Source organism: Panthera uncia (assembly GCF_023721935.1).
Source record: "Panthera uncia isolate 11264 chromosome A1 unlocalized genomic scaffold, Puncia_PCG_1.0 HiC_scaffold_16, whole genome shotgun sequence".
Taxonomy (NCBI): Eukaryota; Metazoa; Chordata; class Mammalia; order Carnivora; family Felidae; genus Panthera; species Panthera uncia.
Window position 1 is genome coordinate 2,092,287 of NW_026057576.1, and position 14,402 is coordinate 2,106,688.

A 14,402-nucleotide genomic window follows, 5' to 3' on the forward strand; every position below is an offset into this window, starting at 1 on the left:
TGCTTGATGACTGAGGCTTTAATTATGTTACGTCCAAGGAACGCTATGAAAAGCAACTCACAGTGGAAAGTAGCCGGATGCTGAAACAGAAAAAATCTACGTTCAAATTCCGGCTGGTTACCTAACTCGTCCACCCTCAGTTTTCAGCTCTGAAAATGGGAATGGCAACAGCTCCTTCTGCATTAACTTCATTTTCTTATTTTCTGTATTCTTGGCGCACTGGCACCTGGGGCCTTGCTGACTGAAGAGAGGCTGCCTCTCCCACAGCTTTCCAGTCCTTAAGTGACAGCAAGGAATAAACCTGTTTGTCTATGACAACCTAACCAATCCAGAGTTCATACGCCAAGCCACCTCCTCTCCCTGGCTGTCACTCCCCAGGAGACAATACTGCCCTGCCTTCACCACTCCACGGGAAGGTGAACACAACCCAGGGACTACAGACATTATTCAAACTGGCTCACCCTAAATCTGGTCACCCTGCCTGGTGCTTCCCACGTGGTCCTGCATGGCACGGTGGGCCCCTCCCCTCAGACACCGTGAGCAACAAACTTCCTTTTCAATGATACCTAATCAGCTCCCGATTGGCTGGCTTCAACATGTCTGAGCAGTTCAGTCATAAAACCTACATTTTAAAACCTCTCAATAGAATTTTTAGGAAGGATAAATACAAAGTACTTTTTGACCACAATAATCCCCTCTTCAAAATCAAAGATTTAAATGTGAAAACAAAACTAATTAAAATGCCAATGGAAAAGGAAAACCTGGGTCAATATTGTATAAATGTATAGTGAACAGACTAAAGCCAGAAGTCATAAATGAAAAGCATGGCTTTTAAATAAATAGGAAAATCAGAAATCATAAAAATACTGCTTTAAAAATATAAAACTTCGATTTGACAAAAACAAAACAGGGTTGTAAGATATAAACTGAAAACGTGGAAAAAAACCTTTGCAACTCATGATAGAAAAAAGATTAACATCTACAGAGGCAGGAAACAGGTTAGTGGTTATTTCGGGTATTGGCAATTTCACTTTTATTACTGTAATACTGCAGTAAGTCTCTTCAACTCAACTAAAAGCAATTACTTCTCTAAAACTGGTATATCTACTGTTACAATATTGGTGAAAATAGTTTGGATCACTAAAGTTCACTGTATCTTATTTACTATCCATTTATATACAAATAAACATAAACATATGAAGGTAAATTATAACCGATCTCTTTCTGATCCATTATAAATTCCATCTAGTAAAACTGAAATGAAGTGTATCTATTTATAATAAAGAATGAAGGAATTCTTTATGAATATAGCATCTTAAAAAGTCTTAAATATATGTTTTAAGATAGAAAAAAGACTTACCGTCCAAAATTTTATAAAGTACTGTAAAACTGTTGTAGCCACAAAAAGGCAATAGAACAAGGAATACAATAAAAACAGCAGGAAGAATTTGTAATTAGAAAATCCCACACAGTTATTCACCCTAGAAGAATACAAAAAGTCACACTGTAAAAATATGACAAACCACAAACTCACAGAAACAAAAAACAGAATGGTGTTTTCCAGGGCTGCATGGGGCAGGGATGGGCACAGAACCTTAGCTGTGCAGGATGAAAAGTTCTGAACGCTGGGTGCACAACAATGTGAACGTACTTTGTACCTCCTGAAGTGTACACTTAGAAATGGTTAAGATGGCAAATTTTACGTTATTTTTTAAACCATAATAAAAACAACAACACATATGACAGATAAAAAACTTAATCATTATTACTTGGAAATGAGCCATTTGGGAAGTAGGAGAAGCAGTGTCTTCATTGTGGATGTGTGTTTTTAATAAATTCTATGAGGAATTTGGAATTTATTTTATTTTATTTTATTTCTGAGAGAGAGAGAGAGTGAGAGGAAGAGGGAAAGGACACAGGGAGAGGGAGAAAGAATCTTAAGCAGTCTCCAAGCTCAGTATGGAGCCCAACACGGGCCTTGATCTCACGACTGTGAGATCATGACCTGAGCCGAAATCAACAGTTCAGACACTTAAATGCCTGAGCTACACAGGTGTCTCAAGCAATTTGGAATTTTGATGTTTAATTCTTTTTTTTTTTTAATTTAATGTATTTATTCCGAGAGAGAGAGAGAATGAGCAGGGGAGGGGCAGAGAGAGAGGGAGAGAAGAATCCCAAGCAGGGTCCGTGCTGTCAGTGTGGAGCCCGGGGCGGCGGGGGCGGAGGGGGTTTGATCCCACGAACCGCGAGATCATGCTCTGAGCTGAGATCAAGAGTGGACACTTAACTGACAGCCGCTCAGGTGCCCCAATGTCAATTCTTATTATGTACTTACTTGGGTTAATACATCAGATTTATAGTTAAAGGAATACATTTAATATAAACAACTACATACATATATATGCATATAAATGACTACATCAATCTTGATATCTATGAGTAATTACACTGACCTTCAAAATTCAAAAATGCTGAGGTAAATTACTCTCAATTGTCTCCTTCCCACCTCTCCACCCCCAATGAGATTTCCTCTATTTTTTATACATACCAAGGACAGTGATGATCCATCTTAAGAATACATCTAAAAAACAAATAAGCGTAAGAAAATCCTTATAAAAATTCCCCTAATTCTAATTGCTCATAATTTTCTTCTTCTTTGGCTTAAATTTTTACCTTTACAAATAACATCTTAGAAGAACCAACCCAGTGAACGTTAGGTTCGAAAATATTTCTGATATTTCGCCAAGTACTTTTACAGATAAGAAATAATGATTTTTAATACTGGGAATTCAGTTGTGCACAGTCAGCTGCTTTGAACCACATCAAATGATATTTTAATATACTGATATGGTACATGTAACACTAGGTCAATTAGACAGGCCCAGCTTAAAAATTAGCTGAGGGAGATAAAATGAAACACAGAAATCCGTAGGCTGTTTTAACCACATGCAAGACATAAAAATAAAACCATAGGAACAAATATGTTAAAATATTACCAATGATGGGCTTGTAGATGGTTATTTTTCCCGCACAATTCACAAAATTGGATTCCATAGATGAGCACAACTATGCTTTTATAATTAAAAAAACCCCTCCAAATCTGCCTCCCCGCCAATACACATAATCCAGATTTGTATGAAGTCAGACCAGAGAACATCTCAGATACAGCCATCTCCCCTATCTAGAGTTGCTTCTCCTCGTCTCAGCTCCCAGCAGTCACCCATGGTCTGGAAGCAGATGATCCTCTGACGCACCCAGAAGGTCAGCGGCAGCCAGACGCTACGTCACAGGGTCTATGTCACCCACCTCCCTTCATCTCTTCCCAGTTGGGGTAGGTACACGGTAAGACATTTTTAGAGAGTCCACATTCACATACACTTATTACAGCCTATTGTCATAACTATTGTTTTATTATTAGCTACTGTTGTTAATTTCTTACCGTGCATAATTTAGGAGTTAAATTTTTTCATATAGTTATGTATGTATAGGAAAAAACATAGTATATATAGTTTCAGGCATTCACTGGGGATCTTGGGACATATCCTCAGACAGATAAGAGGGGACTGCTGTAACATAAGAAATGAATAAACTAATACCCAGAATGTTAAACAACCTAACTACAGTTCAAGGACTAGCAGAGATTCCTAAACTATAGATCTTTCCTTAACACACTATCTTCTCAAAAGTGCACATAAAATAAAATCTTTCAAATTTTTCTGGGAACGATGTCACAGACAGTAACTGAAAACAGTATGTTTGTGGTTTGTTATGTTTTAATATTAACAAGATAAACAAGAATATTGTCATGATAGTCTTTTTAATCTGCGAGCTAAGGTTATCTTTCTCAAAGGGGTTATTACTTGCTCATCAATGTTACATTAGGCGTAAGCATAGGAAGTATATTTAAAAAACATTCTATCAACTAGTACAGGAAGCGAGATTACTTCAAAGTATATTCTAGCTTATATAAATATTTTTGTTAGCTCAGCGTACATAGCAAGTAATTGGAGAGGATGAAGCGTTTTTGCTAAGCATAAAGCATACAAAATATTCCATCCCCTACTATTCTCCCGTCACCAATGTGCAGTGCTAGGGTTAAACGAAAACAAATGAGTCATACTTACATGTCACAGGCTGAGCAGTGATGTGCCCGGTCAGGTTTAATCAACTGACATCTTTCACAATATCTGATGGCTACATTTAAGAATTAAAAGGAAACTGTTGAAGGATGTACAAGCTGAATTTGACTATAACATTTGCTTTCATTCTTTTACAAATAACTCTGTGAAACTGGCAACTAATCATTTAAAAAAAAAACTTAATGTTTACTTATTTTGAGAGAGAGAGAGAGAGAGAGAGAGAGCGAGCAAGCCAGGGAGGGGCAGAGAGAGGGAGAGAGAAACCCCAAGCAGGCTCCGCCCAATGCAGAACTCACAAACCATGAGATCATGACCTGAGCTGAAACCAAGAGTCGGACGGATGCTCAACCGACTGAACCACCAGGTGCCCCTCAAAAGTACTTTTTAAAACCATTATTATGGATGAATAACGACAATATCATCATAGTTAGATGCTCACTGTTCTCTGTGTGACGGCCTCCAAAGCAAACACATTGTACCGACTTGGCAACAAGGCCAAGGGTCTCTCGCAAACTGTTGAAACTTTTACAGATTAGAGCAATTAAATGGTAAATACTCTACTTGATGTTCTAAGTGTAGTGGGCTTCTTTGGGGTGTATCTGGTATCTGCCTGGTCGAAAAGCCACTCTCTCCTCCTCTGGGGGACAAGTTCAGACCACCCTTCCCCCTTCTAGTTCGTGCTCTCTCTCCCGCGGACGCAGAACAGAGACGGAGCCCTGGAGCTGGGAAACACGCGATGGTGACAGTCTGCCACGTGACTTGGGGAAAAAATGAAAACTCATTTGCAGGCAGACAGTGTTTGATTTCAAACAGATCTGCAGGAACAAGAAGAAACAAGCTCCACGGAGTCCCAGCTTTGGCTCTCCAATTCTGGTTCCAGTTCTGTCTTGCAGTCCTGCCCTTAAGATACTGGAAATACCCACCAATTCCTGACACCATTTCATATTTTTCAGTAGTTTTTTGGGGTGAGAGTTCAAAAGCCTAAGTTGCTGCCTATTACTTGTGATCCTATTTGTTTGAGCCTATTTCCTGTACTATTACTGTTTGTTTCCTAGCACAGAAAATAGGTTCAACTAAAAATTTAAATTAACGATACCCTCTAAAAATTGCACGTACGAGGTCATGTGTTACAATCTTTTTGGAAGGAAATTTGGGAGCGTCTATAAAAACTCAATATGTATATGTTCTCTGACCCAGGATTTCTACTTCTAGAAAATTCTACAGACATGTTCACTATAGCATTATTTTTAACAATAAAATATTATGAATTACTTAAATTATGTAAATGGCTAGGCATTTTATATCTATCCATACAGTGGAATACTATGCAGACTTTAACGAGAATTTTCCATACAAAATACACACGTACCCTAAATTGGAAAAATGCAAATATATCAGATGAAAAAAAGCAAACTGTGGAACAGTTTGAATATACAGCATGTTTCGCATCTCTAAGGGAAATAAGTATATTCTTTTCTCTTCACATATCCCAATAAAATATATCCACCTTCTAGAGGTGAATTAACATGTAAGAGAGACAAAGTGCTATTCTGAAGTTTTGAAGCAATGTTATACTTGCTAAAAGGCACTATCCAGGTAACTAAATCTGTATTGGTTAATACCTATCCACTCTAGTTGCTGAAATATATTAATTGCATGTAAGTTTTGTAATACTCTGCCAAGTGTGAAAATTTTCTGCAAGGATATAAGGGTCCCCCTGGAGAACACTGCCAGGGTGAAGGGCAACCTCACTTTTCATTTGGTGCCCTAAAAGTTTTTTTTTAAATCATGTGCATGTATTACTTTTGTAATTTCAACAAAAACGTCTTTAAAATGAAGGGGATGTAGGTAAATACCCACTCCTTAAATGAGTAAGCCGTGCTACACTGAGGGCCTTCTAGAGGGCCTTAACCCCATCACCGGGGTTGGACACTAGGGAGGTAAAACCAGACAATGTAGAAAAAGTAAAGCTTTAGGACCGTAGGAATGTGCTAGCTGATCTCTCCATTCAACAGATGAAAAACACCCCAAAGTCGAGAGGAAGTAATCTGCCCAAAGGCTAAACACAGCTGAACTGGCGGTTAAGTAAGATGATGAGGGTCAAGAGTATCTTAGTTTCTTTTTCCCCGATTCTTCTACTCAAAATTCTGAGATGGTAATTTTGCCCTGAGAGGAGACTAAACTGAACAGACTTTTTTTTTTTTTTTTTTCAGTTTTTATTTATGTGTTTTGAGACAGAGACACAGTGTGAGTGGGGGAAGGGCAGAGAGAGAGAACCCCAAGCAGGCTCCGCGCTGTCAGCGCAGAGCCCCGTGCGGGGCCCGAACTCACAAAACCGTGAGATCATGACCCGAGCTGCCACGGAGAGTCAGACGCTTAACCGACCGAGCCAGCCAGGCGCCCCTGAACAGACGTTTGAAGACGACTTGTGGTGGATCTTGAGGACTGAGTGGATAGAGGAACCGAGGAAAAGGAAGCAATCAGCAAACTTCAGCTTCTGGTCTAGGGCACCTAGATGAACGAGGCGGCAAACCACCGAAGGGAGCCCAGGTGAGGGCGGGCCGGCCGGGTGGCCTGGGGTAGGTGTTTTTCATGGATTCATTCTCTCACCCATTCATGCAGCAAGTACTGCATTCAGAGAGTTTCTGCCACGTGGCAAATACTGCTTGACGGTATTAAAGTCTGAATTGATGCGTCCAGTTCTGTCTGGGTTTGTAGGTTTGGATAATAGGTGGCTCAAGGACAGCTGTCCTGGGGGAGGCCTGGGAAGACGATAGAGCAGCACGACCCCGAGCTCACCTCATCCCACGGACACCCACCGATCACAGACACATGGGTGCAAGAAACCCAGAACAGGAACCAAGCGGGAGATGCTGAACTGGGCGGCGCAGGCCACGGAGAGTGTGGAGCCTTAAATGATGGGTCCCGGGCCCCCAGGGGAAGAGGGCTACACCTTCTTCCCTCTGCATCCCCGGGGAGGACGCTGCAGCCCTGGGGCAGGGAGGTGGGAGGCCTCCAGGCAGACAAGCAATCCTCGCGTGTAGCTGCAACTCCGCCCATGTACCCGACGTACAAGAAAGGGTCTGGGATACAGGTGAGTGCTGGTGTGACAGTGTCCTTGAACCTGCTCTAATTCATACGAGGAAAGTGAACTCATTCTTGAAAACTATTAAAGAAAACAAATTGAGACATAATAAACGAATGATCACAATAGCACGGTGTCAGAATTCCATAACTGAAAACAAAAGTTGGAGGAACAGTACAAAAAGAATTGGGGCAGGGCACCCTTGTGAAGTTAAGAAATAGAAAAAAAAAGGGCGCTTGGGTGGCTCAGTTGGCTGAGCATCTGACTCCTGAATTTGGCTCAGGTCATGATCCCAGGGTCGTGGGATCAAACCTCGTATGGGACTCTGCACTGAGAATGGAGCCTGCTTAAGATTCCCATTCTCTCTCTCTCTCCAAAAAGAAAAACAAAAAAAAAAGAAAAAAAATTAAATTAAATTAAATTTAAAAAAAAGAAAAAAATTTAGGAGGATGAATAATCATTCAAGGATGCAGAACAGAACTATACTAGAAAAGCAAAAAGAAGAAAGCTTCTCAAGAAGTCAGAGGGCAAAAGCCACTGAGCTCAAGTAGGGAGAATGGAGGCCAGCTGTCTGGAATCACGTGGGAAGGAGCACAGGCCCTGGGTACAGACAGCTTACCAGAGGATCTAACTCAAAATATAATAGTGGTTAGAATATCAACAGAACCAAATTTTTGTTGTGACTGTTGTTTTAAGTTTATTTATTTTGAGAGAGAGAGTATGTGAGTGGGGGAGGGGCAGAGAGAGGGGCGGGGAGCGGGGAGCGGGGACAGAATCCCAAGCAGCCTCCTCGCTGTCATCACAGAGCCTGATGCAGGGCTTGAACCCACGAACTGTGAGGCCGGGACCTGAGCCGAAGTCAGTAGCTGGATGCTTAACCGACTGAGCCACCCAGGTGCCCTGAAATTTTTGTTGTTGTTTTTAAGAGAGACATACTTTGACGCATACCTGAAAGCAGAAGGAAGAAGTTAGTTGTAATTTATTAAGTGGAGAAGCAAGAGTTTTAGGAGAAAACTGGGGGAGAAGAGAAGAAAAAGGTCAGCAATCTCCATGCAAATATAAGAAAGGACGAGGGGTGCCTACGTGGCTCAGTTGGTTAAATGTCTGGCTCTTGATTTCAGCTCAGGTCATGATCTCACGGTTCATGAAGTTAAGCCCCACGTCAGGCCCTATGCTGACAGTGCAAAGCCTACTTGGGATTCTTTCTCTCCGTCTCTGCCCCTCTACCGCCCTCTTCTCTCTCGAAATAAATAAAATCAACATTAAGAACAAAAAGGACAGGAACACAGACACCAAGAGGAAACTGATAAGCTCTGGAAAAGCCGGCCTGTAAGGGTGTGGTGACAGTGCACTGTGCTGGGAGCAGCAGGGACTCTGTCACCAGTCAGGTGAGATGCCAGTTCTCCCGCCAACCGCGTGACCCTGGGTCAGTAACTCACTTTCTACGGCCTCAGTTTCCTCCTGTGTAAGTGCAAATAATACCACGTGTAAGGGATTGCCGTGCAGAGTAAATACAAAATCTTCTACAACATATCAGATTCTCAATAAAGCAGGTGTTATTCATAGGATAATAAAAATTATTTCTGGTAAATATATGATTACAATTCCTGATAAAATAGAAATTCGGACTATGATGGGAAAAATCATGGAGAGAAGGCTAGTTAGATTCCCAAGTGCACAAACGGTGCGACACTAGGACTGGGATGACACAGAGAAGGTCGGCAAGGCCCCCGCACGAGAGTGATGTGCAGGGAGCGCAGGAGCGGCCCCGGAGGAGGGACAGATTCATTCGACAAACACCTACCGAGGGCCTATTAATGAGACACTTCGTTAGGGACCACGGGAGAAACTCCTGACTGCCAGACTCTTAGAATCAGGTCGAGGAGGTGAGATAAACAGAAATGACTATGAGGCTGTGATTTGTGATCGACAAGGTAAGAATTTGAGAAGTTCCAAGCACTTTTAAAAATTACTTCTTGTTCAAGTGAATAGAACTGGGTGAAAAGTAGACATTAAAACTTACACTGGATTTAAAGACGAAAAAATAATCATTCTAGGCAGAGGAAAAGACATTTCAAAAAGGTGGGGAAAGACAGAGTGCTTCAGCACAGAGTTGATGCAGGGAAACATTGTGGGACAAAGGGAGAGAGACGTTGGTTGGATCCACCCTGTGGAGACTAAATTTTGTTTGTTTGATGGATAGATAATAATATGTCCACATGGTTCAAAAAGACCGAAGAGGAAGTGAGTGACAAGCTTCCCTTCTGCCCCCGGAGATCCTTCCTGTGGAGGCAGCTCTGTCACTTTCATTCGTCTCTGGTCTATGAAAGGTCCACTTCCTATAATACGTGTTTCTGTAATTTTGTTTTTTAAAGAATGAATAGATTTGACTTCTACAACAAGAAAAAAGAATTAAAGTCCCCAAAGTTTGGAATTCTAAGCAGCTGAAGTGCAGTATGAAACAGTGCTCCAGAGCCAGGACTCTGCCTGTCGTCAGAAGGTAAGAAGCTGTAAATCTCAGACCTTATCACTCGGGGACTTTGGACCCCTCATTGTGCCTCATGTCCTCATCTCTAAAATGAGGACAAGTGCATCACCTACCTCAGGGTTGTCCCGAGGATTAAATAATCACCAGCAAAGTGTGTAAGACTGAATAGATGAAGGATTTTATTCAGATTAGAGGAAAGTCATTATAATTAATGAAAAATAATAAAGCTTAAAGTGTAAAGATTTTACATCAGTGGCTATTAACTCTTCAGGACACATGTACTGCTCTGAAAATCAGATGATCTTGCTATGAATGGGCTACTCTGAAAGCTACACGTACCCACAACTTTGCATATTATCTCAGGATTCATAAATTCTTCAAAATCTTGGATTTTAGGTTAAGAATGTCTAATCTACAGAACTAGAAGAGCAAATAATTATTGTAAACCACACTTTTCATGACTGAATAGAAAAAGGATTATTTTATATTAGCTATCATTTACTGAAAATTTATAATTACATACCAAGATCTACACTAAATGCACATCTCATTTACGTATCTCACTTAATATTTCCACTAACCCAAAGACGGAGATATGTTTAGCCTTGTTTTAAAATAAGGACACAAGCACTTACAAAGCTAGTGACTCTCACTACACTAGTAATAGAAAAGCTGGGGTCTGATCTGATATTCACGTTTTCGTTATGTATGGCAATGTATTAGTCATGCAAAATGAATAGTATTAAACGCACGAAAAATTTAAAAATCAAATACCCCCTCCTAAAATCTGGTACAAACTTTGTACTTCCTTAGTCACAACTTATATGTGACTATACGAAAGTAAAGTTCCTTTTGCTTCCCCGCGGAGTTCAGCAGCATAGTGGGTTCTAGGGCCACAGCACCTCGATTTTATTCCAATTTTTCACATAGTCTCTGTCTGACCTTGAACAAGTTATCAACCTCTCTGTGTCTCAGTCTCCTCGCCTGTAAAATGAAGACAACAGTGTCTACCGCACAGGGCTGTTGTGAAGTTTAAATGAGTGTGTGTAAAGCACTCAGAACTGAATAACTGTCAGCCATTACAGTATCTGCTATTTGAACAAACTCAGGAGGTATGTAATACATAACGTAAAACAATTTCCTATATTGAAGTGACCACACTGGTCACTCAGAAATTCATCCCTGTCGTAAGACTCCCACCTGAGAAAAGGAAGGTGCTGGAGCAGTCACCCACCTCAGTGCAGGAAGCGGGACAGCGGAAATACCAGTGGCTTTGGAACCAGACTACCCTGAGTTCAAATTCTGGCTCTCTGAATAGTAGTTTTAAAAACTGAACAGAGAGCACCCGGGTGGCTCAGTCGGTTGAGCGCCCAACTTTGGCTCAGGTCGAACTCATAGTGAGTTTGAGCCCCACCCTGGGTTCACTGCTGTCAGCGCAGAACCCACTTCGGATCCTCTTTCTCGCTCTCTACCCCTCCCCCAGCCTCAAAAATACACAAACATTAAAAAAAAAAAAAAAACTGGAACAGGCTTCCTCCCCTTTGTGTCTTTTATTCCTATCCATTCTAAGTTCGTGCATTCTTGATTAAAAAAAAATTACTCTTGTGATGACACACGATATTCAAATTCAAACCAGAATTTCCAAAAGATGGTTCACTAAGAATAACAAATGAAATTTTTAGCCATGATGTTGAGTTGGAAAAAAAATGCACAGAGACTCATAGTGAGCCCGTTAAAAAATCAATTATCAGGGCACTTGGGTGGCTCAGTCGGTTGAGCGTCCGACTTCGGCTCAGGTCATGATCTCGCGGTCCGTGAGTTCAAGCCCCGCGTCGGGCTCTGTGCTGACAGCTCGGAGCCTGGAGCCTGCTTCAGATTCTGTGTCTCCCTCTCTCTGACCCTCCCCCATTCATGCTCTGTCTTTCTCTGTCTCAAAAATAAATAAAAATTAAAAAAAAATCAATTATCAACATATGGACATATCTCTGAAATACCACAGAAGATACAGAACACGGGAAAATCTTGTTCTTGAAGACATTATCTGCAGCAATCACAATATCCATTTAATAGTCAAATCATGCAGACATATCTTGGCAGGGTTAATTATATTTTAAAAATTCTACGGAAAGGAAAACTTAAGACTGGTTTTTCTTACTCCTTGAAGCTGATGTGGTGTAGATAGGTAAGTCCCTTGCCGCTCTTCTCAAAATTTCTTGTTGTCTTTCTTGGCTGAATTCCTTTTCATAACGTTCCTTTTCAGAATTGGACAAATAGAACTATAAAAGGAGAAATAACTATTAATTCTTTTTAATCCCATGATCATGAACTATATCACACTCAGAAAAAGAAAGTTTTATCCAGAACAAACAAAAAACATTTTCTTCCATGAAGGCAAAATTTGTTTTCAGATTTAAGAGGCTAAATCAAGTACATTTTAACAAAACTACATACCTTTGACAGATTAAAAAATATCTGCCCTCTATTCTAATGATGGGAAAGAATATGAACTAGAAAATTGTGTATCTTTGCTTTCTACAGACAAAACTAAATACCTCCCAACCAAAAAGGGTTAAGTATACAGTTTCTATTAGAAAAACTTTGGTGTTTGAAAATTAGTGTCAAGAAATTTTTAATTTCTGGAAGGATGCCCAAAGATTCACTTGCTTTGGGTAACAGGTTAAATTGCGGGCATGGGGTCCAACTATTTTCTGGCCAAATATCTCAGTGAGGACAAGCCATTCTTTTACTACTTTGTTTTAGCTTTGAAAACGCTAACCAACAGGAATACTTTCTGCAAAATGACTAAGGATTGTCAAGGCAGGCATAGTCTCCTTTTCTCCAAGAGCGATTCCTTTATGGAGTTATTTCTAGTTTCCATCTCTCACGTCTAAATTAATCCCACAGTGTGGCCAGCTTGCAGTTCGTTTCCTTGAACAGCACCTTCCCCACAAAGGACTGTCCAGAGCTGCTCTTCTTGTCAGGTCGTGGTCATCCCAGCATCTCAAGGACCCTGAGTCTTATGCCTCTATAATTTCAGGCAGATAGATGCTTCCAGTTTCTCTCTCTTTATTTCACAGAATTTCTTTTTAAACTAAAAATGGCTTGAGACTTGCTCTGTTTCTCAATTTTTACTTACAGGGTTTTGCTTGAATGGAGTTTCATCTCTTTCCATTCAAGTATTTTCATCCACCTGCTAACTCACTACAAAACTTTCATACTCCTGGTGCCCCATCATCCATAATAACAGTATAGCTTAGCAGTTCAGTCTCTCCTGTTACAAACAAGGCAACAGTTTGGCATGTCAGAAGGAGCTCTGGGTTGAGGAACTTTCTAAGACTGCGCATTTGCCGACAGAGCTGACATTCAGACACAAGTCTTTTGAGTTTTACTCCAGCATGCGTCCCTCCATACTGCTAACGTAAAATAAATGTTCTTGATTTTTGCAGACTATTACTCTAACCTGACCAGACACCACAGTTCAGGATGTGGAAGTCTATTTAGATTACCTCACCTGGTTCTCACACTCAAATCTTGATGGCACAAGAAATCCCCAAATGATTTGTAAGGAGTAATGCAGACAAATAAAAAGGACAGAAAGCAGTCAGAAAAGATTCCCATAATCTTAACCTGAGACGGTGGAGGTCACTCATCTAACCTCCCGGGCAGGTAGGAATCTTCAGACAACGTTTCTGAGGTCCAGTCCCTCTTGAATCAGATAACGAAGTACTTCCCTGCTTTGCAAAATGGCCCATTCTCTTTTAAGAGAATTATAACTGGTAACTTGTTTGAATTAAAAGTTCTTTCCTGACATGATGTGCCCCTGTCGCATTCACAGTAAAGTATAAGAACCATATGGTATGAGGATAAATATGTATTTGGAAAGGAGACATTCTTTGTAAAACGTGAACAGATTTCCCTGGACCGTCCTATTTCTAGCCAGGCCTCAACATCATCACTCTGCCTTAAGGACTACTGTTACAAACTATGAAAAACTTACACGAAATGAAAATCTCACGAGACACCAGAATTTTAGGTGAGGTATGGAACAAAAAAAATGTTAATGGGTTCGAGTTCTGAAATTATTATTATGTATCTGGTTTTCATTAAAAGCTATGAGTATCATTCAAACTATAAAACGCCAGTATCTTAAATTCAGTGTTCAGATGGTTCCATTTAAATACACATTAAATACCAGTTAAGAACCTGGCACTGTTCCAGGTAACAGGAATCCACAGATGGGTAACAACGTGGCCCTTGCCTCCAAAGTCCATTTCTACAGTCCAGTCATGGCTGGAAGGTCAGCCATGCCATGGACCATGGAAGGTCACGTTGGAAGGTCAGCCATGCCAACAGAGAAGTACAAATTACAAATCAGCGTAAGTGCCAGGTACGATAAAAGCTCCCTCAGGAGGGAGCGGGAACTGCCAATGTAAGTGTCTTGGAGGAAGTGGGGTCCGGGCTGGGTTCTGAGAGATAAACAGGAATCTTGCGGGAAAACAAGGAGGGGAAGAGAATCTCGGGAACAGGCGCAGCATGCAGAAAGCATGAAGACGTGACCGCAGCAAGGTATAGTCAGCGCGAGATAGGACTTGGCTATCGAGGGCCAGGAAGAAGCAGCGGAGATGACGCTGCTAAGATGTTAGGTCACGAAGGGTCTCGTGCACCGTGCAAAGGAGCACGGCTTGCACCC

The 14,402-nt window shown here is 41.0% G+C and overlaps 1 protein-coding gene across 4 annotated transcripts in view; it reads right to left on the reverse strand.

The window, feature by feature from the left end:
- Window positions 1-14,402, reverse strand: part of ZDHHC20 (zinc finger DHHC-type palmitoyltransferase 20) — a 71,785-nt gene that overhangs the window by 23,985 nt on the left and 33,398 nt on the right. For 3 of the 4 annotated variants that reach the window (XM_049647344.1, XM_049647343.1, XM_049647345.1), the window contains exons 4-7: window positions 11,868-11,988; window positions 4,125-4,194; window positions 2,549-2,581; window positions 1,361-1,481 (exon numbers count right to left, since the gene is read on the reverse strand). In XM_049647344.1, coding sequence (XP_049503301.1) covers window positions 1,361-1,481; window positions 2,549-2,581; window positions 4,125-4,194; window positions 11,868-11,988 — 345 coding nt within the window. Of the gene's footprint in view, window positions 1-1,360; window positions 1,482-2,548; window positions 2,582-4,124; window positions 4,195-11,867; window positions 11,989-12,848 lie in introns of all 4 variants that reach the window. The other variant, XM_049647346.1, reaches the window with a different exon arrangement.